Genomic DNA, 27,781 nt, shown 5'->3' with positions numbered 1-27,781 from the left:
GTTAGCAACCCGTGGAACTCAGGTTACAATAGGTTTAGGAGTTTATTTTCCCCACAATATTGTCATAAAGTTTAGGGTTATAGAAATGATCACATTTGCTTTGAAGACACTTCGAAACCTTGAGGCCTTACCTGCATTGTTGCTACACTAATGCTGTGAAACAGGAGAGAAAAGTGAAACTAAAGAAAAGTGATTAAGCCCTTTGATCTGAAAGTGAAATGGGTAGCTAGCTTGCCACCTGGAGATGCTAGCGATGTTTTGGATCTTTTTACCATTAATCATTTATAATGTGGATACCTCAGTCTCCCCTGGGAGGAAACACTGCCTGCCGATCCACAGGGCAGGAATGAACAGCTACAGTGCCCGATAGGTGAAAGTGTGGAGATCGAGTGCTGCTGAGGAGATGGGTAAACACTGGGGGTTTTCACTGTCGTAAACAACCAGAAGAACGTTTAGAAAGAGGGCGTTTAACCCATATTTTAGACAACAGAGGCCTTCCTTCGCGCCATGCTCCCGGCTCAGGAGGCTGCCAAAATTTACCACACCAACTACGTGCGTAACGCGCGAGCGGTGGGCGTGCTGTGGCAGGTTTTCACCATCACATTCGCCGTCATAACTGTGGTGGTGTTCATCCAGCCCTACTGGATCGGGGACAGCGTGAACACCCCACAGGCGGGTTACTTTGGCCTTTTTCACTACTGCATCGGGAACGCGCTCACCTCGGAGCTCACATGCAAAGGAAGCGCGCTGGACTTTGGATCCATCCCGTCTGGAGCGTTCAAGACGGCTATGTTCTTCGTGGGGATCTCCATGCTGCTGGTGGTGGGCAGCATCGTGTGCTTCAGCCTCTTCTTCTTCTGCAACGCGGGCAGCGTCTACAAGATCTGCGCCTGGATGCAGCTGGCCTCCAGTGAGTTCCGGGGTGACCCCTCAGTGGGTGCATGTAGAAGTAACAGTAGAAAGTAACTGGCTTATTTTACATCAGAGTGCTGTAAAAAGTTGTACTGTCCTTAGTACATCATCTACAAAATCATTTTCCTGAGTAACCAATTTTGTAATCATGCATAACCTAACAAAGCAAAGCTATGAACTCTGTAGTTCTTAAAAAATGACAGAAGATTACTGATTTCTTAAAAAGTGAAATAATTGGGTTTTTTTTATTGTTGACGGATCCAACAACTAATGGCTGAAACCCTATAGTCTGTATGTTTTTGATCCATGGAGCCTTTTAAAGCAAATTTTAGATGAGCTATGACCAGTCATCCAATAATTTATTGTGTGTGCCTGTTAAAATAAAATCCATACAGCTACCTTAAAACAGATTGCAGTGGCCTACAACAACATGATACAAAAAAACTACCCACTTCCCAAATGTTAGTAACTGTGCTGTATCTTTTTAATGCGTGAACATTTAAATTAAATTACTCAAGTGGAATTAGCTTCTCACCACATTCATTATTGCCATTACTGTAAAGTGTGTTGAGCACTGGAGCGAAGGGAGAGTAACAGCACACCTTCAGGTTAATCTCATTATTTGTCTCATTACTGGCTCATCCTTTCACTTGCAGCTACATCTGTTCTCAAGCTGCTTTATGTTTAACAAACAGAGTCAAGTTTCATTACTGTGTGCATAAATGTATGTGTGTGCGTATGTTGCAGGAAACTGATGTCTTCGTTTTTTGAGTACAGTACAGATATCTAAAGTCAAGTTTTAGACTGGGTCTCTAATGCAGAGGTAAGGTGGTTCCCATGTGTTTAATCAGTATGGCAATGTTATGCCTCTTAGTGAGATTTTGGATGCCAAATTCTTAATTATACTTATTTTTCTTTCTTTTTTTAACAAAGCGGTAAACAGTGATTGTCTACATAATGAAGTACTTGGCCTGAGAGACTCAGTTTCAATGCAACTTTTATATCAACCTATTTCATTTCATTTTTAACCTTAAATCCATATCATTTAATTTAAATAATCTTATTTAAATGGATTTGATTGCAACTTTGACAGGTTGACAGTCTTTTTCAATCAGTCTCCATAGGGCTTTATTTTTGCAGTGCCAAATCATGACAAATGTTTCTGCAAAACACTTTACAAAAAGAGTGGTTGGTGTCGACAGTACTCTGTGTATCAGTGTCATAGTGCCTGACATAGTCAATGAAGATGCTGTAGTTAATTTTTCTTTGTTAATTTTTCTCAAAATTAGGCAAAGCACCCTTGCACCCCATGTTTAGAGGCTGTGTCCTCAGTGTCCTCAGGTCAAAGGTTCAGCTCCTGGCCTCAGACAGATGCCTTATGTCCACCCCCACTCACTACTACCCACATCTTCTGTCTCTCTTCAGCTGTCCAATACAGTCATGGAGAAAATGAAAAAATAAATATATTTTAAAATATATTTTTAAAAGCAAACTAGGCAAGAATATGAGAGGACTCAGAAAGTGAAAGTGAGTGACTATTTGTAGGCTAATGTTTCTTCAGGTCGCCTAATAGTTCACAGGTCTCTACACACTGAGGCAGCCACCTTTCTGCAGAGTCAATAATGAATGGACAAGTTCATCTATCTGGAATTCAGGTGCCCTGGAGTTGCCAGGCAACACCTGTGTGTGTGTGTGTGTGTGTGTGTGTGTGTGTGTGTGTGTGTGTGTGTGTGTGTGTGTGTGTGTGTGTGTGTGTGTGTGTGTGTGTGTGTGTGTGTGTGCGTGTGTGCGTGTGTGCGTGTGCGTGCGTGCCTGATGAGAGGAGAGTGTGTTAAATTTCTCTGGTGACTTCTCTATCCTGGTTGTTGTTTCAGCTGTGGAGGCGGAAAAGTTGATGTGTGTGATACATCACCACAAGAGCAGCTTTTTTTTATCAGTTCATTTGTCAAGCACACATCAGTCCCACAGGTTGTCCACAACAAAGTTCTCCTGTGGTTCCTCCCTTTATTTCAGGCACCTGCATGGTGATCGGCTGTATGATCTATCCTGATGGCTGGGATTCAGATGAGGTAAAGCGCATGTGTGGCCAGCGGACCGACAAATACACCCTGGGCAACTGCACGGTGCGCTGGGCCTACATCCTGGCCATCATCAGCATCATGGACTCGCTCATCCTCTCCTTCCTGGCCTTCAGCCTGGGAAGCCGGCAGGACAAGCTGCTGCCTGAGGACTTCCAGGTGGAGGAAAAAGGTAGCAGAGAAAGAGGAGGGAGGGGAAACATTGAGATGGGAGAGAAGGGAGACCTGATACTATTTATCTAGAGAGAAGATGAGAAAGATTTTAGTTCTGTCTAGAGCATCTTCAAGCTGTCGAGTCCTACTATTATCTCTTCTTTGTATTTCCCTTTCTCTGTAACATTAGGACAACATATTAGGTATTTGCACTGGTGTCTTTTGCTACATTCAAGTTCTCACACTGATAGCACAGAAATTCATGGTTCCCAGAGTATGAATCTCCATTTTTTTCTGACCTCAACTTTACCATTACACTACTATTATATCAAAATAAATTATTTAGGGGTAAATTTGTAAACATAAATGACATGGACAGCCTATTTAATAGCTGTTTTTTTTCATTACAGCGATTGCAACAATGAAAAAGTGCAGAATTTGATTGTCCACAGTGAACAGTTGTTCAAAAGACACCACATAAAACTGAAAGAAACTGGTCTGACTTTTAAAACTAAATTGAAACCTCTGGTTTCAGTTTTCTGAACTTCACTGCAGGGTTGTGATAACCTAGATTCCAAATATCTGGACCCTTATGATTCAAACAGAGGGCTGGAATCAGGCTGGAAATCTTGATAAAGTCAAAACAGTCTGTGTATGTCGATGTGTGTTTTAACTTTTTTAATATACATTTTGTTCATGAATAGTTGTACTGCTACAGTGGATTGTACTACTATGATTGAGTGGATGAGGAAGACTTGGGGGTTGTTAAAAACAAAATCAAGAATAATTTCTCCAAGAAATATATCACCAATTAGCAATACCAAAATACAAAATGTGGAAGTGGAATAAACTGTAGACTTTGGTGCCCAATTTAGACACATTGTGACCAAATGGGTCACCAAAGTCCCATCTAAGTCATAAGTCCATAAGTCCTATCTAGACCACTGGTAATCCAAATTTGCTGATCCTATCAAATCTGTTTTAGATGAATTAATCCAATCCGGGGGGCAAATAAAAGATATCCATCTTGTATTTGCCCTTTTATATTTGCTGATGATAGAGAGCAAATCTTTGCGGTACCTCTTCAGTGACATCACAAACGGTGTGTATATATTTGCAGATAGCAAAGAGAACATTGACTTCTTGTACTAATGTATGTTTGGGTTAAACATGCTGCACCTGAATTTCTCAAGTGTTACCACCAAGCATTGTTGGTGATTAAGTTTCCATTCATTGTTGTTTTCTCCTCTCACAGACAACGCCTAATCTATACTGTGGACAAAGAACAGAAGAATGAGACTTTTCCTGGAGTACAACGGACCTCAAGTGTCTTGGAAAGTTCTGAGTTGATTAATTACAAACTAGCCTTTAAAGAAAACATATTTGCCTTTGTATTTTGGACAAAAATAGGAAAATTATCTGTCGGGGGACTAGTTATTGAAACTACCAATACATTTTGTTACTTGGGGCAGATAACTGTCAGAAATGCTGACCATATATTTGTGACATTAAGATGTATAAATAAAGTGTTTTTCACTTAGCCTTTGTCATTACGTTGAAAACTTTTTCATAATTGCATAGGTGATAAAATAAAGTTTTTTTGTGTAGCCAATAAAGAAAACAAAGGTTAAATTCAAGTGAGGCAGAGTACTATGAGGATAATTAAAGAGGTATATACTTTCCATTTAGGGTTTGAAACATGTTTATTCTTATTGCCTACAAAAAATGACAATCAAATAAGGAGGGTAGACATTAGGATGAGAGAAGACCGTTAAAAAACAAGAAATACAAGTCCTCATTCATTTCTGAAGCATTATTACAGCATTCGTTTTTAGTACAATCTATTATTTCTGACCAGAACAAGACACAAAGCTCAAACTCTTGCACAGCTGAAAGTCGGCTTTAACATTCTTCGAGACAACTTCAAAAAGTGTGAAATAAAACACTCAAACTTCTGACCTTGCAGTCTCTTTGTGAAATTGCAAAGCATTCGCTGCAGAAAGGGGAAAATTGAAGGCCAACTCTTTGGTACACTGAACTGTACTGTGAATTTCATTATAAGAGTGGGAAATGACATGAAGCTTTTCAAACAGGGTTCCAGGTATGAAACAGCAGCAGTCTCCTGAAGTTCAGAAGGAGTTTCTCACATTATGTTTTATTGTGCAAACTGCTTTTTCTGAAAGACAACCTCAGAGCATGCTAGAGTTAAAAATACAGCTGTAAAGAACAGTTTGGTTTGTGTTTTCCCTCACCAGACAAAGTGGAGTTGAGAACTTTTCCTCATTTCTCCAGTATACAAATATACAAAGGGTTTCAGGCAATAAGCAAGGTTGACAGCGCTAGGATGGTTAAAAGTGGCTCATCCTGTCTGTTCCCATTGTGCAGCCATCGATGCTGGGCAGATATTTTACAGCAAATGGCGAAAAAATCTGACATGATGACAGATTTGGCTTTTTTTTCTTGACCCACTATACACCAAGTGTTTTGTTGGCCATCCTCAGCACTCTCTTAACATCCTGCCTTTTTCTGCATTTGTAGTCAAGTGCAGTGTCTTTGTATGGAGCAAATAACTCATGTACTTCCATAAAATAAAAAATTACCTGCAGGAGTCAGAGAAGCAATAAAGAGAGGTTGTTAAGAGCGAGGCAGCCAATAAAAAGTCATAAATAGAGGGAAGAGCCCAAGAGTTTCCTTTATCACCAGTGTAGTCCAATCATCTTTGTACTGTGTTTATTAAAGAGTGTGTAGATGGCCTTTGAGGGCCATGACAGGAAGATGCAGGCACAGTGCACGATGCAGTCGCAGGGTCTTGCAGACGTGAATGTGTTTGTTTACTAGATGTCGTCAAGCCTGGCGTCTTCAAACCATAGTTATCCTTTCACACAGTGAGGGTGGAGGTTTGCACAGAGGAGGCAGAGACGTCAGAGGCTTCTAGGATGTGAGCCAAGCATGGGAGAGGCACTGGGCTGCAGTGGCCCTCCTTTCAGGCACCAGGTCCAACATGGGAAGCAGGAAGCTGCTAAAGGTGTGTGCCTCATCTTTGGACCACTCGTACTTCTCCACCAGTACATCAAATAAACCCCAGGGCTTCAGCTTGGTGATGTGACGCAGGTCACCTGGGAGAAAATGTTCAATTATAACGCTTGCAGTGTGAATCAGTGTATTTAAGTTTAGACAGTTATAGATTTCTAACAGTCAGTGAAATTCCTGCTCTCAGGGGATTATGGGTAAATACTGTAGCTGAAAGGTGGGCTGACAATTGTTGCATCATTACAATGAAATGGAAATAGCTACACTAAATTAAAAACTCCTGTACTCAGATACAGCAGATGGCTGCGTCCTCGGGCCTCCAGGTGCTCCATCTGGAATATTAACTTTTACACCTGAATGTATTTTAAGAATGAAAAAAGGGCCATACAGCCCTTAGTGAGCTGTTTACCTTTCTTGGTGAAAAATTCCCTGGAGTATTTGCCTGCCAAGACCAACTTCCGAGGGACTTTACCGAGCAGCTCTATGACAAGTGCTATGTGATCTGCAGGGGGAAAGAAACAGAAAGACAGACACTGAACATTACAACATTTCACAAGTCAAGGCAGTACAACAAGTGTGTTAAAAAAGATAAAACTAGGATCAAAATAATTCAGACGTCTTTCTGCCTGGATCTTTGGATGTCACTGGACTCCTTTCCCTCCTTCTTTTGGATCACCTAGCATCTCCAATAACAGATCAAAGTCGACCCTGCTGTGCGTACACAGCTATCTCTGACTCCTCTTGGACTCACCTATTGTAACATCATTCAAATGTATCAAAATTCACATTGGAGTGTTCCGCTTGTACAATTCTGTCCTGAGTTAAACAGATTCCTGCTGGAGTTTCCCATAACTTTGTTAGTGAGATTGATTATAACTAAACGTTAAAGATTTAAATTTCCTTTTTTTGAGGTTGTTTGTATTAGATACAGTTTTAACTACTAATTCCATAACCAGTCAACTTTAAAACACTTCAGTGTTTGCTCCTTGTTGAACAAACTTAGAATCTCACTTTTGGTGACAGATGTCTTGGATGAAGAACAAACTGACCTTCATCTCTGGAGTAGTCTTCTCCTGAGTGAGGTTCAAACAGATAATCTCCAGTTGCAAGTTCAAAGGCCTGAGAAAAAGACAAATACACTGACGATGGATGAGATTGTTCAAATTTGTAAACTCAATATTTCCTTATAGATTTTGAACATGATTAATGTGTCAGAAATGAAACATGTTTCTAAACACAAACTAATGGGTGCACAGAATGATGAACACAGACACTTAAACAGCCAAACACTGTCATGATGTTGATGCCTACATTTCTTTTCTACATTTATAATTTTTGTGAATGTTGTGCAGGCACTCTAAGGGATTGTGACTGTGTCTGTTTTACCATGCAGGCTGTGCTCCAGATGTCTGCTGGTGTACTGTAGCCGGCTCCCATCAGCACCTCCAGAGAACGGTACTGCCGTGTCTGGATGTCGTCTGTGAAATGTTTGTGCTAGAAGGAGAAAAAGAGAGAATACTTTGTCACAAAGTAACAACTCAGAAGAGAGGAAGTACTGTCTGATATTAAAAATGCTGAAGACAAAAACTTTCAAGGTCCCAAAAGGACCCCTTCACTGAAAGACAAGAAAGTATATTTGCACTCACCACCCAGCAGGCATTTCCCAGGTCAGCGATCTTCACCTGCACCTTGTCAGCATTGACAGGCTCTAGGGGGTTGACTAACAAACTCCCTGATGCTCCTGGTAAGGAAAAAGAGGAGTAGAGAATATGAGGGGTTGACACAGAAAAGCAGGGGAAAGAAAAAACTTAAGATACCCAGGAGACAATATTAAACCACCGAACCATAAACTGCAGATGCTTTTCCTGATAAACTGACAACTTCCAGGATAACATTTAACATAAAAACTCTTTCTATCACAACGCCATGGTTTCTATATTTTACAATAACAGACTTCAAATGCAGTGATAGGTCTGTAGTATGTTGTGGTGCAGCGCCTCCAGTAGGTACCCGTTTAGTTGGGCTTTTCTGTAAAGAGGTACAATGTTGGAAATGTATGAATGTCACGATGCTTATTAAACCCATGCAACAGCTTTTGCAACTTTAAAGAATGTTGTCACATTGTTGTGTATAAAAAAGTCTAATTCCAGTCCAGACTGGACTGCATGTGTCCTAACACAAAATAACTTCCTTCATAACTGGAATTAGATTCTTACTTTGTTGTAAAAAAAAATGCACATTTCATGATGTATGTTTTTATTACCACTTATCTTTTTCTGCTGTATAATCTAGGTGAAAAAATGTATTAAAGATAGTCAGTTTTTCACAGATTGATGATTATGAAACACAAATCCAAAGCATCATTGAAGTGACAAAAGAAATTACATAAATAATGTATTTTGGTGTTATACTGCATCTATGGTGGGAAGGTGGAGACAGGGTGGGTTTGTTGGATGAAGGGTCTTAATATGATATCCAAACCCATCAACTTATTACCTTCCACCATCTATTACTGTACTCTAGTTTATCCAATACTGTAAATATGCAACAGCTCTTCATTTCATAGAGATGGCAAATAATCAGACACAAGGGCAGAGGAGCAATGAGAGCATATCTTTAGTACACTATTATTACTGATTGTGTTTAACATATAAATAAAAAATATGAAATGGTCGACAGATATACGTCAGTGTTTCATCCAGGTATCTTCAATTTGTGGGAAACACTGAATCTCTACCATTCATACTGGACCTACCACTTTGGCTGTCGTCTTCATCATCCTCTCTTTTGGTCTCCCCTTGAGTGTCCATCTCTTCCTCCTTTTTCTCCTCCTTGTCCCCCTCCTTGTCCCCCTCCTTCAGCTCCACGCTGACAGATTCAGGGCAGAGGGAGGCTGGTAGCTGCTGCAGGTTGGTGTTGGGGTCCTCTGGTGAACCATTACAGGTCTGATTCTCTTCATTGTTGCTTAGAGTTTGCTGGGCATCTGTGTCAGGTTGGTTGGCGTTCTGTTGGTCCTCCTGCTCCTCTGTTGACGGCTTGGTCCTTTGTTTCTCTGGACTCGTCTCACTCTCTGGTGTGGAGGCACAGCCATTGCAGTTCACCTCCATTTTGTTCTCCTCAGCCACAGTCTGTGTGTTTTCATTCAGCTCAGGCACCTGCTGGGGCTCATCAGGAGGAGAGTCTGTGGCAGAGCAGATTATTAGTTATCCAACTCATCTTGATTTATGTCCTTATTTATGAAGCTCTTTATACTCGAGTCTAATCATAACATGCATAAATTTCCCACCATAATGAAAGGCAAAGGCACCAAATCATCAATCAGTTGTGCAAATCACTGCCTGCTTATTTTTAATTTCTGTTACATGAGCTGCACAGAGTGCTCTACTGAACAAACATGATGACACCTCAGCATTTTTACCTGTTACTGTATGGCTAGCAATGTCTTGCAACGTGGCAGACATAGAGATTGTGGCTGAGGACGTAGTATCTTCAGTGGTCTCTGTTGTTGTTGTCTCCTCCTCGTCCTCTTCTTCTCCTCCTTCAGGCGCTGCCCCTCCTTCCATCTCCTGCATCCTCTTCTCCAGCAGCTCTGCCTGCTTCTTTTGCTTCTTCTTCATCTTCTTCTTTTTGTTTTTTGACATTTTGGCCATCTTTGAGGATGAAGGGAAGACAAAATGTAATCTTTGTTATCTCCTTTTGTATTTAAACTTGACTAAATGTTTCCTTTACAGTCACCTTACATGGCCCAATGAAAGGAAACCGTACCTGTTTGGGTTGTGGGGCTGTGCTCACTGTGGGAAACAGGAAAAATAAGAAGATTAATGAGGACATGTGGCATAAGCTTTGCCTCTCTATAATTAGTATTCTGCTGGGCAGCCGAGTTGATTTCATACGAGCTGCGCTAATGGAGTATCACTGCTGCGGCACCCGAGATGACAGGAGTCACACACTCCTTTGAGCGTGCTGGTAATTTCCATAACCAATCCTGTGGTGACTCATAGTGACACACAGATAAGTGCGCTACTTTTATTAGAAACCTCAACAAGCTTTAAAGTCAAACCCCTCAAGTTTCAATCCGTAAAGAATTATAATCACAGAGCTTGAACATTTTCAGTTTACGGGATGGTTAAAAGTACAATCTAAAAATAAAAAGGTCACATTAAAACACTAAGTGGAATCAGTTGGTGGCAGTAGTAATCACAGCAACTGAGAATATCTTCTCACATTAGTAATGTGAACCAACGTCTGAGTGACATGTAAGTCTGGTCAGGTACTGAACCTGCAGAACCCTCTGTTGTCAGCAACATGTCAATCAAACCTGGAAACATGCTCAGTGGAGTGCTGAAGGGGAGGAAAGCTTGTGACCTGCAGAGCCAGAGGGTGGAGCAGCACCAGTCTTCTGCCACTGCGTCGCTTCAGCTGCCATTTTCTTGATGTAGGGCTCGTTGACGGTCAGCAGAATGTTTTCTGGTTTGATGTCTGTGTGGATGATCTTACACTTGGTGTGGAGGTAGTCTAAACCCTGCAGGACCTGCAGCATAGAAAAGTCAGGGTCACAAAAAGAGGTTGAGAGGTTTTTTCTTGTTTAAGACAAACACTGTGTTAGAGAAATCATTTCTGTTTAGCTGTAAAGTACCTGTTTTATGATGCTTTTGACACACGGTAGAGGCAGGCCTTGGTAATTTGACTTGATGATCCATTTGAGGAGGTGATATCCCAGCACCTCAAATACCATGCAAACATCTGAAGACGTACAAGGTCAAGGACTAAGAGAACAGGACATCTTAATGACTCCAATTTTTCTTGATTTAAAGTTTAAAGCTCCTGTGAGGGTCTTTCTGTTTGTGTTGAATTTGGTGCCCCCTGTGGACAAATCAGTACATCTAGTGATGGTCTCATTAACTTTTATAGGTCACATAGGGATATCAGTATTGCTTTCAGTCTGCTTTGTTTGGGCTGCGACGACGAATCAATAAATCGATAAAAATTGATTGGTAAAAGCATCGACACAATTTTCCATAATCGATGCACTGTGCTGCGTCACTACTGTATTAGTTTGTCTTCAGTTTATTTGTCTTCTTCCTTTTTGTCAGATTATTTTGCAGTTGGCAACTAGCTAAAAGTGCATTACCCCCACCTACTTGACTGGAGTGTAGATCACCTGGGCTGTATGCGTCACATGTAAACAGCGTGGCGGAGAAGAAGCCGAGCCAGCAGGTGAGGAAAACAAGTAAACACACGAATAATGGCAGAGTTGGAGAAGCCGTTCGTCAAAAAAACTTTCAGAGTTTGGGAGTATTTCACGCTGAGTAAAAGCACACAGCCAGTTGACTGTAACATTTGCAAAAATGACCTCACATGGCACAGCAGTTCGACTGTAATGATCCAGCACTCACAACGCAAACATGTTGGGCTCATCGGTGATGAGTCGGGAGCTCATCAGCGGGTTGAGCAGCCCCTTTTATATGTTGTAAAATGCATGGTTTGTCTTTTAGGACTCGTTTTGTCTTTTTATCAAATCTTCACCCCGTTTGAAAACCACAAGGAGTTCATTAAACTAACATTAGCATTAGCGTTAGCTGCTACAGATAGTGGTAGGGCAGAGGGGGTAAACTGTTAGACCTGCAGGTGAAAAGACTGAGGACACATTTTTATTTATTTGACTTTTTAGCCCACTAAGTTCCTAATCTGATGACATAATCTATTTTCTATTATTTTGCCTATACTGTTGAATTTAACTTACTCTTTGAATTTAACTTAAAGCAAACAATAGTCGTTAACTAAAATAGCGCATGTTTGGTTTTGCAAATTTTACTATTATATATTGTCATCCATTTTTTCATCTGTTCATCGTAAATATAATTGTCAGAGTAATTGATTTATAAAATAATCGTTATTTGCAGCCCTAGTTTTGTTACAAGCTGAAAACTCTCCACAGAAGCTTTAAATGTAAAACATAAAACTACATATTTTCTATGATTACAAGCTCAATGTTTTTATTTTACAGAGGGACTGATTATATTAAAAACTGTACTTCCCTTCAGCCAAGCACATATCAGCCTGAAACTACTTAAGAAATAATGAAATAACCTCGATTGCCCTTTTCGCGCCTTGCTCTGTTGTCATATAATCAGACTGAACTGACCTTAGAAAGATCAACAGTCATTACAAAAGTGCCTCTGTGACTGTGAGCAATCCAACAATGAAGCTCACAAAGTTAACTTGATTAACCTGAGGAGGTCTGGGCATGTTGCCTGAACATGCAGCAGCGGAGTGGACGGCGTAGGAGAGGGAGTGGGAGTGAGAGTGAGGTGCATCAGGGACTGCGACACTCAAAGACGTGCCAAGCCAACAGCAAAGTGAACGTCAGAAGAACATCTGTGAACCATTTATATCAGTGCCAGGTGGGTGTGAATGTGAAGGTGTTATAGAAGTGCTGGACTGAAAAATAACTGGTAAATTATCGCCTACTAATGTTATTTTCATTCAGACTCAATAACCCTGGTAGATGTGAGGCAGTTAAATGTCATTCCTGAAAGGGAAATGCAGAAAAATGTGGCTTTCAAGCAAAACAACATGGATGATCCTGATTATGCCTGAAGTGGCAAAGTCTAATCCTATGACATTCAACACTAAAGTAGCTATCTGAGCTGAGACGAGAGTGATCAGTGTGTCAAAGCTGTCACAATGAGACAGCAACAGCAGAGAAGAGAAAATGGAAAGACAAACATTCAGTTGTTGTTGCAGTTTCCCTGCTTCATAGAGACAGCACTAGGAAACACTGAGCCATGATAGCTTTCACTTGGCACTCGTTTGCAAATGTGACTGTTTGTTCTGAACAAAGGATACGAGTGCCGTTCATGCCGGACACTTTGAAGTCGTCCAGAAGCTGCACCACCCTCTCTCTGTTTGGGTCACTGGGATCCGTGTTTCTCACCTGGAAAACACACAAACAAGCAACCCCATAACGCATAAAACAGGGTTGTGAATAAAGAGAGCGCTGTTTTGTTGAGTAGGAGTGGGAGTGAAAATGTGTGTCATGAAGAACAGTGCCTTACAGATTTTAGCAGCTTGATCTCATCTAGTGCGGTTTCTGTGTAATGTTCAGCACTCTTTACAACCTTCATGGCCACAAAGCGCTTCTCCCTGAAAGAGAACAACACAATATCTGAATAAACTCAACAGAGTGAAGAGAATTTGTCTTTAAAACATTTTTTGATAGCTCTTTTAATAAAATCTTAAAGCCACAAAGCTTGAGAATGCATGCTGAGATTCTGGCACCATATCAGACCCTTTTTCTGAGGGATTTAAGCCCAAAGAGGAACACTTCACTGCCATGTAGCAGCCACAGCTTTCTAAGATTTGTGAATCCGACACTCACAGACTGAGGCTCACAGTGCAAACTTACTGTATGTCCCAGGCCAGCCACACAGTGGAGAAGTGTCCCCAGCCCAGCTTGCGTATCACATGGTATCTACCGTTAAACAGATCTCCTATCTTCACGTGGTGATATCCACCTGAGCCAATGGAGACACAAACACATAAAGACTTTCGTACTGTATCCAAAGAGGTGAGAATACTATTAAATCCAAGTCTGAGAGAGTTCTCTTGCACGTCTTATTTCTACAAGAGTGACAGGCATCCTACCCCTGCAGTAGTCGTTGGGGTCCTCCTGCTCATCATCATCAGAGCCCAGGATCTCCTCGTCCTGCTCAGGGAGAGGAGAGTCTGCCTGGCCTGGTTGAGAGCCCCCTCCGCGACCATGAGGCTCTGATCTGAGTGAAGAAAACAAACAGAGAGGAAAAGGTGGTGGTGAGGAGAGGTTAAAGCAGAAAAGTCAAGAAGAAGGTTTAAAGGAAGGAGTGTGACAGTGGGGGAAACTTGGACACGTGTCACACTAGCTCACCAAATTTTGAACAATTATACCCATAGTTAGCAGATGGCTATTAGCAAATGGCTAATAAGAAATCAGACGGAAAGAAATCATGTCAAAGAAGGAAAGAGGAGAGATGGCTGGAGTGAACATTTAATCTAATTCAAAAAGAAAAAGCAGATGAGTTCAGAGTTGCAAAATATGACCATGCTCTTAAACTGGCGAGAGATCAGGGAGATTACACCCTGTCAGAGGAGAAATCACTATTACTTGCTGCTCCATGGCTATTAGCATGTCAAAACTAAAAGCCATTTTACAGGAAGAATCAATGTTTTTGTGGAAAGGGAAACACTGAGAGCAGCACTGCGGGTGTATGCAAATGCATACCCAGAAAGCCTGGCACAGAGACATCAGTCGCCTGTGAAGGGCACGGCCACGCTGCAGCACAAAAGTGGATCAGACCAGATGAGTGTCCTGGTTAGAGAGCTGCAGCACAGTGGGGACTTTTTCCAACTCAGTCAGGGGTTTTTCACTTCTCCTCCTCTTTTTAACAAGAGGATCAAAGTCAGCTAAGCAGTTTCATTGCGCTGCTTTCTGAAGACTGCTCTGATCTTTGCTGCCACCTTGAGTTTATGATGAGTTAAATGATGAAGCCAACAGCTACTGTTCCAGTTTCATTTGTGGCATTTACACTGGTCTTTATCATCTTTTCATCTACATATTAACTCAAGGTCAGCTTGTGGCCTTATCATTTTGTAGTATCATTTACCATGAATAACTTACTTCTAGGAAAACAAATCCAATTAAGAAAAAAGATAATGTCTAGACAAGGAAAGAAGTGGTGGCCGAAGAAATGTGTGATTTATTCCTCCTTCTAACCGACCAACAACGCCATGAGCAAGACCAAGCACTTTGAAATAACATGGCTCCTTCAACCAAGATGTGATGTCATTAAACATTCATTGTATTGTGGAATAACTGTTGGTGATTTAACAGCACTTAATGTGCATGCTGTGTTGTGTGAATCTAAACGTGCTGTAATGAATTATTAAGAACCAGAGCTGCAGTTGTTCAGAGAGGGATGCTTGTCGTAGAGTAACAAAGACCAAACTCACACACACAGAATTCATTTTATAAAGTGAACAAGAAAAACAAGAGGCCTCCCAGCAGAGGGTGATTGCTCAGCATGTTAACTTCAAACAGTCCTCCACACAGGGAGCATCTAGTTGCACAAATTTCTGACCTGTGACGTTACGTACTCTGGGTTGGTGACTACACCATGTAATGAAGCTGTAAACATAGAGTCAGATTACTTTCACACATCTACACCAGATTTTGTGTGCTTGGTTTAGTAAATGACTGGTCTTGGTGCTGTCCATGGTGCTGAAAGAGAAGACCGTCTCTCAATGCATCCTAACCAAGGGGCAACATCCAGTTAGTAAAAAATGAAGCCTATGCGGAAGTGCTACAAGTTGCTGTTTATCAAGAATCAACTTGAGGCTGGCTACAGAAAGACTGGAAGCCACATACACACCCAGCCATAAAAACAAACTTTTACAGCATTGAAAAGCGAATTTACAGCCTGGTTCGAAAAACACTGATTTTAGTATTTGCACACACTGTACGGTGAGTGAATTATTTTTCAAACTCCACAGTTTAGAAGTTATTAGGTTTGTTTGATTGTCCAATCAGAGACACAGCTCAGGTCATGTGACTGTCGGGTGCCCTGTCGCTGTTCGACAGGAAACTCGCAGGCGGCGTCACAACAATTGGGCTGCGTCCTTAGATTGGCTTCATTTCACGGTATCAGGAACAGATGGGTAACGCCAACAATTGTTAGTGCTTTGTGTGGGTCAGTGAAATTTAAAGATCCAAGTTACAAAAGGGGGAGTCAGCTAAATCAACAGTGTTGGGGCATTCAACTTAAAAAAAGTTACTTTCCCAAAGTAAAGTAAGTGAATTTGTAACTGAATTACTCCTTTATAAATGTAAGTAGTTACCAGGGAAAGTAGTTATTGCATTATTATTTTGAAAAACTTTAAAATATGTAAAAGAATTCATATTTTTGAGCGGGTTTAATCTGGGACGTAATACTTCAAATGTATCTTTATCATTCATGTTGAAGTAGTGCCAGTAGTTTCATCCTGAACACACCAGTCTCAACCTGACAGACCGCTCCAAACTCACCGTTATTTTCTTCTAGCTTGTGTGGCTGTTTCCACGCCTTGAGGTTTGTAAAAACAACACCCACCTACCTGAACTCTGGCAACTGTACCCTGCCTTTAACCAATCAACTTTGCTTATATGTCTGTCACCCCTCCCCTTTCACCAAAGAAGGACAATCAGGAAGAAGAAACACGTTTTATTTTCTGCTCCTGTCCTGTGACTGAGCGAGTCAGGTTGGATAATAGCTGATAACTATCAGTGCTTTGTAAAGAGATTTCACTGTCAGTAACAGTAATGCCATTGTTGAATGTTGAATTATTATTATTACTTGTGTGGCTACATTACTTCAGATGAGATTTTAAAAAACCAACACTTCCACTGACACCTGAGGCCAAACGAATTAAAACACTTTGTCACACTTTCTAAGGTTTTTCCATCCAGTCTAAATTCTTGCTTGTGTTGTACATCACTTTGGTCAAAAGCGTCCACTAAAGGGAATTATTTAATTATTGTAGATTTGTTATGTTTGTAAGTAATGCCGTTAAACCCAACACTGTAAATCAATGAGCAAGCAACAGTGGTTTACTTTTAACAGGCAGAAACCTCAAACAGGACCAGACTTGTCAATGCACAACCATCCATCTCGAGCCACTTTTTGAGGATGTCACAGTAGATTAAAAAAAAAAACGGGATTACAAAACAAGTTTTCATGTTATAAACAGTTACTTTATCTTGTAATATGTTGTAATATACATAAGTTACTTTGTTGAAGTTTTGCATGCTTTGTAAGGTTATACAAGCATGAAAAAAAATTAACATGACTACAAGTCAAAGCAAACCTTCCTGAGTGAGCACAGCATTTGACTGTCACATCATCTTTGTTTTAACAGAGAAAAGCAAATGAGCTTCAGTGTGTTCGTGCACGGGGCTGAGTGATCACTGTGCAGGTATTAACAGCAAACAGCTTCCAGCGTCATCCTGCTGACAGATGTTACCCTCGCAATTAAACCCGCCTCTTTACTCATTTCATCAAATGAACCCAGATAAGAGAGGCATACTTCATCTGTTACTGTCTTCAGATCAAAACTGGTCGACACATTTCTCATGTGTGCTGCTGCTTAAATAGCTGAGTTGAACAGTTAATCCTGGACTGGGCTGAAGAGGATTTGGAGCTAATTAAAGCAAGTCGACCACTCCATGGTCTTCTAAATAGACCCGTACTTACATATTCAGCTATTACATGGCAGCAGAATTTTCATATCCCGTCACATTTCTTGATTAAACTGTATAAATAACCTACAGTCAATCATCTGAAACTTCTCTGTTAAGGCATCAGTCTGCTTGCTGTGATTGAGGATGCTCTGATGTGATCTGCTTAAAAAATGTCGCAGTCACTGGGATTATCATGACTGAATAATCAGTTCATTGGCTTAACTCTGAGCAGAAGGACCACTTTGAAGGCATCTTAGCAAATCATGCTTACAAAGCTGTGTCATGCTCATCCGCCTGCAAAACTCAACTGTTTGTGAGCACTCCTCAAGGGGGGAGACAGCAGATAATGATGTTGAAGCCAGAAACCAATTCTTAGTGTTTGATGCAGACACACACATTAGAAAGTAAGAGAACATTAACAACTGCTTCTAAAAATCGTTCCTTTCATTATCCAAAAGCACATATTATTATTGGCCTGCAGATGTGTCTAAATGAGAAAACTGGTGACCAAGATTGTTTTTTTAATCATTATTATTCATTCTGTGATGACGCTTTTTCATGCTTGCCATCTGCTGTGTGATTTTTCTCTCTAGTAGTTCAGAAAAAGGTGTCACTGGATCCTGATTTAATTTTAAGTCTCTGAGTAAAGACGTTAAATGAAAACAAAAAAAAACACACTGGGGATTTGAAGTTTCACTTTCACATTTCACGTGCTGCTGTGTTACAGTTATATTAAGACAAATGTGCTGCCTCTTGCTTCTCTGGCTTTGACCGTGGTGGTGGCTCAGGTAACGTTGGCACTCATTTGCAGGATCCTTGTCAGCCCACTCACAGAGTATAAAAGGAAAATGACGACCTTTGTTTACTTCTATGTGAACATCAATCTCTTCTGTTTTTAATTCTTCCGTTTCATGTTAATCTTCCTTTACTCAACAGATGATGATAGAAAAATGTAGAAAACATTTGAAAAAAGCTAACAACTTTAATATATTTATTGTTTTGATTTAATGTCAAAACATTTTATCTTGAGGGATCTGAATCTAAATCTGCTACATTGAGGACTTTGAGCACAGGGTACAGCTTAACTGAGCTGCTCCCTGTTGATTTAGTACTTTAGTTGCTTTATGTTTAATATTTTGCACCCAAACTCCAACAACGAGAACATGCAGAACTGACTGTTCATATATGCCAGCTACTGTCAGAAGAAAACATCCCAATATAAAGTAACAAGCAAAAAAACTGACACAAGGACCCTTGAACCCCCAAAGGGGGTGCATCTAAAAATAGCTGATGAAATGGAGACTCTTTTCAGTAAGTAGGGGGCAAAATCAGACATGTGGGGACGAAATGATGGAGGTCAAATGTTATGAAATCTACAAGGAAAGAAAAAAGCAGCATGCATATATATTTTAAACATGAGAAATAAAAATGAATCATTTCAGCCCAACAAGATAATAATCACACAAAAATAAAACAGCAGAGGATTGTGCATGCAAGTTTCTGGTTGTCTGCAATGTATCTACAGTTGGAAAGAGACAGTTTATTTCCCTGTGATAGCCAGAAGGCACAAAATCAAAGCATGATACAGCAAGGACTCCTGCAACCCTCAAAAACACCTGGACCTGTCTGAAAATGCCCTCCAACTGTCCACTCTTATGCCCGTATATATCCAGCTCTTACCTGCAAGAAGCACGGATGCCCATGGGACGTGATGAAGAAAAAGAGGACAGGACGGACTGTGCAGGTGTTAAAAATTGACTCGCTCCATACGAGAAGGAAAACGAGCAGTCAGACAACCAAATAAGAAGGAAGAAATGTAGAGCCAAAAGTAAAGAGGAGGAAAGCGAATGGTACTAATGACTGAAAAGCTGAGATTATGGAGAACAGGAAACGGGAAGAAAAGGTGAAGATGAAAATGAAGGCTGTAAAGGAGCAGTGAGCATTAAACACACGTGCAGAGATGAGAGGAAGAATAGGAGGAAGAATAGAAATGAAGGTCTGCTGCAGGCTGAGACTTGGAGCACACAGCACTACTGCACACTCGCTGACTCTAACACTCTCAGTCATACTCTCCCTCTGTCTGTCTGACCGAGAACTCTCCTTGGCTGTCGTCAGCCTTTAGCCCCGCCCCTTTCACTGACAGCTGGGAGATGATTGGGTGATGCAGACGAACACTGCATTGCAGGTGAGGGAGGACATCAGCCCCTTCTCCCCTCTGTGTAACCAAAACAACACCGTTTCTCTTTCCTCTCTGCCATCCATCAACGTTGGCCTCATCTGGCACGTCTCACATTCAAACAGTGTTTTACTCAGACATTAACACACTCTGCTTCAGCCCTGCACGCTCTGTAAATCATTCTGAAATACTGGTTATACAATTTTACACTTTTCCTCTAACAATTTTTATTTGCAATCAAGGGGAAATTAATTTTGCCTTGATATTATTCCCCAACAGTTTAATAACTCAAACTAGTCAAACTGGCAGGTATTTAATTTCAATCTGATGAGGATAACAACTTTACTGTGTTTTTCACGGTAGTACTCTTTACTTTCTAGGTGTAGCTTGCAAGCTGTAGCTCCACTAAACAGCTGTTAATGTCTTGATATTGCATTAATATTCATTGCGCATGCTGAATAGGAAAAATACTGGGATAAAGCATAACACTACCTAAGGATTAAAAAATACTGTGATAGAAATCTTTTCTCATACTGCACAGCACTAATTGTGAGTGACATATCTCAGCTTAATAAAAAAAAAAAGAAAACTGAATGTGAACATGCCATTATGCATGAAATAAGGGGTTGTACCACCAAATAGATTTTTTAAACTCATTAATATTCTGTTGAAAGAAAATACAGAACACACTTTTTAATTCATAGTTTGATTTAAACATTTCTGAATTTTAATTTATTTATGTTTGAAATAATACACTGGTGTGCTTTTTTCACCATTCACATTTTCTATTAAAAATCTATAAAAAATAAATAATAAAAACATAAAAATAAAAGCATAATTAAAAATAAATAATAATATAAATAAAATATAAAATAAAAAAAAAATAAAAAAAGAACCTTTACCAAAGGTATACTAGAGGAATTGGTACAATAATGGGAACCGTATATGTACATGATAGCATCTAGACATTTAAACAATTAGATAAGTGTGCGTACATGTATATTTATGCCATTTGGTACAAACAAATCTACCTAGTTTGAATGGGTGTGTATATGGATGTCTGTATTTTGAGCTAGTTCTTTATTTATATCATTTAATTTTATCCCTTCACCATCTATTATAAAACTTGAAAGCTAATTAAAATAATGTGGAAAAAATGAAAATAAAAGGGGGCTAAACAAGCAGATATTTTTAAAAGGTGTGATATTTGACAACTAAAACGTTCTTTTAAACGTAACCACACTACTCAACAATGAAACCACATAACACTATGGTTTGCAGTGATGACTTCATCCCTATTACCTGGAGCTGTACATTTTTGCTGTGAATGTTAATATCAAGCATTGATACCGCATCTAATGAAGCATTAGAGGCATTTTTTTCCAAGGTATTCTGAGTGAAACTACTTCATTGCAGACTAGCCCTGATTCACAGAGGGAACTACAATGTTTGTTGACCTAGTCTATTTTTAGACACGAAGGTATTTTCTTTAGAAATGAAAAGATGTATTGACCAAACTGCCCTTTTTCTGTTGCTGATGTGAGCAACTAATTTCTGGAAAGTTGTAAAGACTATGAACCCTTGGTGAATGATAAAAGGAAGTAAAACACTGAGAAAACTGTCAAAAATGAGTAAAAAAAAATGCTAACATGGCTAAGCATGAAATCACAGTGAGAAAAAAGAACGGCAAATTGTTTTGCCAAGTGCAGCTCCCTCTAACACGAAGCCTGCAGAGCGGTTTTGTGCCAGTTAACCCACAGCCTGCATAAAACTTTTATTTATATTTTCCAGAACAAAATACTGAAAAACCCTGCTATGTTAAGGGATGCCAATGCCATTAGTCCTCTGTGCTTGTTTATGTTTGGGTAGTAGAGCATTAGTAGTGAGCACTACAGCAGTTTCCTTTAACTGGAGCCACAATATAGACTAGTAACAGCTCTGTGCACCTCAGCTTAGATAAAAAAAAACCCTGCTAGCATCCTGGGCCTCTAATGACAAAAGCATGCACCTCATTTTAAGCAATTTAAGCTTATCTTAAGTTTATCTTGTGAAATAAAATTTAAAAAATCTAAGACAGCTTGTTGGGTCCATATTTATTTCTCTCTTTTTCAACAATGAACAATCCTCATTGATTTTTTGATTCATCAGTGGCTTTCGCCAGCAACAGTTTTCATTCTAGACTGTATCACACATAAAACAAAGCACAGCTCACATTGTTTCACTGTAGACTTAAAAGCCTGGATGGTAAAAAATAAAACTACTGGATTCAATGAAAGTGCTCTAGCCCAAGAGCTCTGTAACTGCTACATATAAACATGTAATCAAAATTCTAGATGGAATAAGTTGGAGCTGGGCTTGTTCTGCTATGACAAAATAAATATCTGTGTTTAGAAAGAGCAGAGAGCCGGTGACTGCATTTCCACTAAAACGATGACTCTGCTGCCACATTTGGATTCAGACTGAGCCACAGTTCCCAGGGGAAAGTGATTGTAATACTCATACAGAACCACAACCAGTTGACATGCTCATCACTTTGGTGCACATATCTGACATGACAGAGAGTGTCAGAGTTTCCCGCTTTCTCCTGGCTGTGTTGTTTCCACCCATCTAGCTTTATCAGATTTCTGGGGCAAAGTAAACAACAGCTCAGAGGGGGGAAGAAAAAGCTCTTTGGAATGGAGTGTGGCCAAAATGTCAACATCCACCTCCCCTCCCTCCAGATAAAATCAATGCCAAGTGCAGGGCCAGCAGAATCAAAAAGCAGCTCTACGTAACCGTACAGAGGGCGCAATGCACACACAGAGCAAAGAAGTGTGCTGCTGCAGCATGTAAACATCTGCTGAAGGATGCACATGCCAGACAAGAGGCCATGCTTTACATTTCTTTAAGTCTTCATAGAATTGATATTTTCAGAAAGGTTAAAAAAAGAGTCAAAGCAAGTGCACATAATATAGATAGCACGGCATATTATCAGACAGGAAGAGAGACACGGGGAGAGTGGGGGGAAAGACAGTACAGCTTTGTGAACTTAAGTAGAGTTAAACCATGGAAGGGTTTTTTAGGTCATTAAAACAAACCCCCCTTCATGAAAACCAAGATCTTCATGCCTGCAGGGATCGAACTACCTTTCATAGTCAACACAAAAAATCTAAACCCTAATGCCACCGATAGGCTCATGGGAAAGAATGATAGAGGGTAACCTACGGATAACCTGTGAAGAAGTAATGCATCAGGGAGCAACAGAGGGACAAAGAGCTGAGCGGGGCTGCAGATGGTAAAAGATTTGTTGGGTTATGTAATGTGCTGCAGCTACGGTTGAGAGAGAAGAGGAGAGATGAAAGCAAAATACAACAGAATGATGCCTGTTTATTTTTTTTTCAGTCTCCTGAGTGCACGTAAAAGAAAAACAATCCTGGAAAAGAGTAAAAAGGGGTCAAAGACAACAAAATGATGCAATAAAACCATATAAATGAAAATAGCAAGCTCTTTGAAAAGCTTACAGGATAACTCTCCAGGGAAATCACGAGTTCTGTTCTCACTTGCTTGCAAACACACACTGTAAGCAGGTAGTCGGCACCTCCGAGAGCAACAACGGTCAGCATCAGCTTCTTAATGAAAAATGGATCAGCTTATCAATAATCCAGACCAGTGTACTTTCCACTATCACAGATTGAACAAGCACTGAAGACACTAATAAGTCAGACTTTTACATCGCCCCCCTTAAACTTGAACACAAGCACAAGACTCTCCCACTACTCACTTGCATGTGAGACCGCTGGCGAGCTTTACCACAGCTGTATTGATGGAGAAGATCCAGTCCAGAAGCCACATGACCCAGGGGACACTCAGCTACAGCTATGCAACACCACTTTACATAAAGCTAAAGTTGGCACTTGGTGTCTGTCGGCTCTTGTCTCCCCTGGCTACTGGACTGAACTGTGGATGCTGAGTCCTCTCAGCACAGCAGCCACAACAGAGCGACTGACACAAGCAAGTGGGAGGGAAGGAGCGTGATGGGTGCGAGGGCAAGGGAGAGAGAAACGAGGGAGAGATAAGATTTTGGGGAGGATGCTTAAAAGCCTCATGCAGATTTTTTTTTCTGTTTCTATTGATGAAAACTGTTGCTCCACATTTTATACAAAAAATCTTTGGATTGTTTCAATGATTACAAAAACACACTCGTTTTTAAAGTTGGGGAATAATCAATGGGATAAATGCTTTGTATAAATCTGAGTGTTTAATACGCTGTAACATGATGCTTCTGGAGGCTTTTTGTAAGATATTTCAAATAGAAAACTACAAGTAAGACAAACCAGGGCTGGATGTTTTTATGCACCATCAGAGATTGTGTTATTCAAACATTAAAATATGTCCATTAACCCCATAAATACTCTTCTACTCTTGGAAAACATGTCTGATCACCCTCCAGCTTGCACACACCGACTTCTCCCACAGGAGGAGGAGAAACCTTTGAAACCTGACAGCAGCTTTAACAGCTGGACAGATTAGTCTTTGAGCTAGGAGTATTAATTTAGGATGTGATTATGTTTCTATGTCAAAAAAAGCATGACCTTTACACACCCTGAGTATTCTCAGACCACTGTATGTCAAAAGAGTCCTATTAACTTTGAAAACAAACTTGTTTGTCGATGAGGAAAATACTTCCCATTACACTGGAAAACTGTCCAGCACGTCAGCTATCAGAGGTCCAGAAGCAAAAGAAGCAGTTGGCTTCAAACTGCAGTGGGTTTACGTCTGGCTTGTTCATTTAGGTCAGTGCTGTCAGTGTATGGGAATTTCTTTAAATGATTTTAAACTAGTGGGTCATGACCCAAAAGTGGGTCACAGGCCCCCCAAAAAATGTGAAAAAAAACATGTGCTTTTATTTTGAAGGAGACTTTTAATGCAGCAGAATGCAGTCTATTCACAGACTTTAAATAAAGCTGGCTATAACTCCCTGTGACGCTAACTGACCTCTGCCATTCCAAGTACAGAAGAAGACCTATAAAAGTTTGTTTTCACATGACATGCAAATTGAGTATCTTTAAACGCAACAAAACAGACCTCATGACAAATGAATTTTCATACAGTGAGGACAAAGGAGGACAAAAACCTAAGTGTGTTTTGTTCAGTAAGGTGTTGGTAAATGAAAGCATAAGTGGCATTTGGAAACTGAACACCCCTCTCCAAAAGATAAACATGTACGATACGTTAACATGACTTCAAGACCTGAGGACATCAAAAAAGGGTAATTTCATTAAATAAATTTAGAAGTTTAAAATGTGCCTTGTTTGGGACACGGCTTGTCTTGCAGGGTGATAGCACATCCCAAACACAGATCACTTGAGGGCCGATAATTTTTTTAATACACCAATGAATGAGGTTTATATTTTTGACAGCCAAGTACAGAGGCCCTATTTACTTTCATTTTATTTCAGTGAATCAGTTGGTGACCAACAGTGAGCACCACCAGTGGCAGTAATAAATGTTATTTTGAGATACGGAACTATTTCTACCTGACCACTGTCTCCCCACAGCTCACAGAAGTCAAATTGATAAATCAAAGAGAAAAGTGAACAGCCCAACTGAATAAGCAGCACTAACTGTGACAGGAAAAACCAGTTTGTCTGACTAGAATAATCCTAGCAAGAGCATAAAGGATGACATTGTTTTAGTTGAATTCGGTTCTTAGAAAGAGCCAAACTCTGGTCTTAGTAAATCAGAACAGTAACAAGTGCAGGATGCCTAGACAGGGTATATGCTAAAATCCTGAGGTTGATTTCAATACCTTTTTAAGACTTTTTCAAAAACCTTTAAAAAAGTTTTAAGACTTTATCGCAACTTTCAGATGTTGTTGGCATCCACTTTTCAACAGTTGTAGTTTACATTTTTACAGAAATGATGTAAGCTAAGGAGGAATGAAGCTTGAAAGAAGAAATGAAACTAAAGGCAGGTTTATCCACACTCCCCCAACAAGAAACAGCAATTATTCAAGGCCAACTTGCTGAAGAATAAGAGAATTTTTTTAATCATTTTTAAAATTTAGGACGTGCCGGAGATTGTGTGATTTGCTTTAATGTTGTATTTAATTTCTCTTCATGAAACTAGAAATGACGTTAGTTTATAGCTGGTGTTTATACCGCTCACAATACTTATTGTTGTATTTTATTGTAACTAGAGTCTTTATTAGAGCTGCACGATTTGGGGAAAAGGTGCGATTTGCGATTAGGTGGAAAATATTGCGATTGCGATTGTGCTTGCGATTTAATAAAAAAGGTTGTGTCATGATGAGTCTACAGATTTGCTTGGTTATCATGGAGAAAAATCTGAATTGCATGTGCTGACATTGCGATTGCGATATCCTCTTTTGCGATTACGTAATTGCATGTGCTGACATTGCGATTGCGATAATCGTGCAGCCCTAGTCTTTATGTATTTTTTGTTATTTTATTCTTTTTTCTATTTATATTTTTCTACTGACTCCATCGATTTCTGCTGTTAACGCAACAATTTTCCAGTTTGGGATCAATAAAGTAACTCTATTCTTTTCTATTCTATTCTATTTTAGAACTTTATTGCCTGATTGTTTAACGTCCAACAGTTGCAAGGAGGAGAAACAATATTCATAAATATTTTTGGGGTCAAAGCTTGAATACCTATGAAACTTAATACCTCATAAAACCACAATTAAGACTTTTTAATACTTTTTAAGGGCCTTAATTTTACCAAAATTGATTTATCAACTTTTAATACTTTTTATTATCAATTACTGTGCTACTACATTGTCACTGGCGCACATCATCCTGTTATGTGGCTGTCTGATACTTTCAGCCTGTTTAAGACTCTAAATCTCTGGTGAAGTAAAAAAAATCACTTTTCCTAGAACAACCTAGAACACTTCTTCAGAGGACCACAACATGTGATATACGGATGACTGCTTGAACAGCAGATAGAGGACCAAGACTACTTAACAGCAGTAGAATAAAATTAATGTCCTCTAATCCAAAATAAATTTCGTTGATATCTGTATGCAGATATATTTTTTATTAATTATGTCATATGCACATGGCCTGTAATTTGATCAGCTGGGTACGACATCTCACACAGATGAAAAAGTTGCAACGTTTGCAGGCAGCCACCAAATGCGAACACCCGTTCTCTTGAGCATCTTCCAGAGTAAACAGGGAAATAAAAACAAACAGAGGATGCTATACTTACTTTTTGCCAGGTTTTTTGGGCCTTGTCCTCTTCTTCCTTGCTTGTATTGCGAGAACTACAAGAAAGACAGAAAATTATTACTGTGAGCGAAAACCCAACGTTCAAAATCTGTATTTCCAGGAAAAATGTACAGTGTGTCCCAAACTCCAAGTGAACAAAACAAGTAATTATCTAAAATTACGTTACTGACTAAGAGCAGCTGGCAGGATACGGAATAGGAGTACACGCTTTTAAAAAGCATAAAGTAAACCGGCCTTGGCGGTGTGCTGCTCCTTTAAGAAGCATTTTAAGTTAGCCGCTAACACTAACATGGTTCTTTTCACTGCGAGTAATTAACACATACAGGGTCTAAAATCAAGCTGAGCGCCGGGAAAATAGCAAGATATTTTTGGTGAAAATTATGTTTCATCTTTTACATGTAACCAAGATAAAAGTTCTGGCGCATAATTGTCCAACGCCAGATGCTAGTTTGATGGCTAGGGCTAGCTTAGACTTCACACACATACACACACAGCAGAGCGCATGGTCTACTTTTACTTTTCAGATGTTACGCGACTCGTTACAGTCGTAAAAACCAAAATAAGGACTAATTTGACAGACACATTTCTGAGAGAGCGGCGTGTGTGTTTCATGTAGCAGGTGTAAAAAACACTGAAGAGCAGTAACAACGTTACCCTTTCTTTCCATGCTGGTAACCGGACTGGAGATATGCTGCGTTCAGGAGCTGTTGGAAAATAAGATTTAAAGTGCGCGAAAATGTAGCGAACGCCGTAGAGCTGGTGGGGGCGGAGTGTAAGGTGGATGTAGTGATATTTTATAAGGCATAATTTACCGGTACAAAAGTCTTTACATTTTCACTATGTTACTTTTAGTGACTTTTTAAAGGGCGAAATTGTGTAGATAGATCCCCTCTAAACAGCGACTGTGCGGTTGATGTATTGGATTTGCCATGCTCCCACCAAA

General features: G+C 40.0%; 2 protein-coding genes across 4 annotated transcripts; one reads left to right on the top strand and one right to left on the bottom strand.

Annotated features, from left to right (window-relative positions):
- Window positions 1-4,844, top strand: lhfpl5a (LHFPL tetraspan subfamily member 5a). Its single transcript, XM_074667664.1, has 3 exons — window positions 1-910; window positions 2,926-3,162; window positions 4,399-4,844. The coding sequence occupies exons 1-3, from the start codon at window positions 508-510 to the stop codon at window positions 4,407-4,409; spliced, it is 651 nt and encodes a 216-aa protein (XP_074523765.1). The 5' UTR covers window positions 1-507; the 3' UTR covers window positions 4,410-4,844.
- Window positions 4,832-27,588, bottom strand: srpk1b (SRSF protein kinase 1b). 3 transcript variants are annotated; one of them, XM_074667645.1, is made up of 16 exons: window positions 27,493-27,588; window positions 26,819-26,873; window positions 13,821-13,948; window positions 13,582-13,690; window positions 13,232-13,319; window positions 13,023-13,110; window positions 10,810-10,916; window positions 10,539-10,704; window positions 9,939-9,964; window positions 9,592-9,823; window positions 8,929-9,354; window positions 7,820-7,914; window positions 7,560-7,667; window positions 7,223-7,292; window positions 6,583-6,675; window positions 4,832-6,259 (listed from the first exon to the last, which is right to left on the bottom strand). In XM_074667645.1, the coding sequence occupies exons 1-16, from the start codon at window positions 27,503-27,505 to the stop codon at window positions 6,075-6,077; spliced, it is 1,989 nt and encodes a 662-aa protein (XP_074523746.1). In that variant the 5' UTR covers window positions 27,506-27,588; the 3' UTR covers window positions 4,832-6,074. The 3 variants fall into 3 exon arrangements, with proteins under 3 accessions (XP_074523746.1, XP_074523737.1, XP_074523753.1); XM_074667636.1 differs by lacking the exons at window positions 26,819-26,873; window positions 27,493-27,588 and adding an exon at window positions 23,361-23,545; XM_074667652.1 differs by lacking the exons at window positions 26,819-26,873; window positions 27,493-27,588 and adding an exon at window positions 19,105-19,512.
- Between the last annotated feature and the right edge of the window lie 193 nt (window positions 27,589-27,781).

The sequence above is a fragment of the Halichoeres trimaculatus genome, unplaced genomic scaffold, assembly GCF_033239565.1.
Source record: "Halichoeres trimaculatus isolate MK-OKI-2021-1 unplaced genomic scaffold, fHalTri1.1 fHalTri1_scaffold_1, whole genome shotgun sequence".
NCBI lineage: Eukaryota > Metazoa > Chordata > Actinopteri > Labriformes > Labridae > Halichoeres > Halichoeres trimaculatus.
The sequence above is the reverse complement of the archived record's forward strand: the minus strand, read 5'-3'. Positions and strand labels throughout refer to the sequence as shown.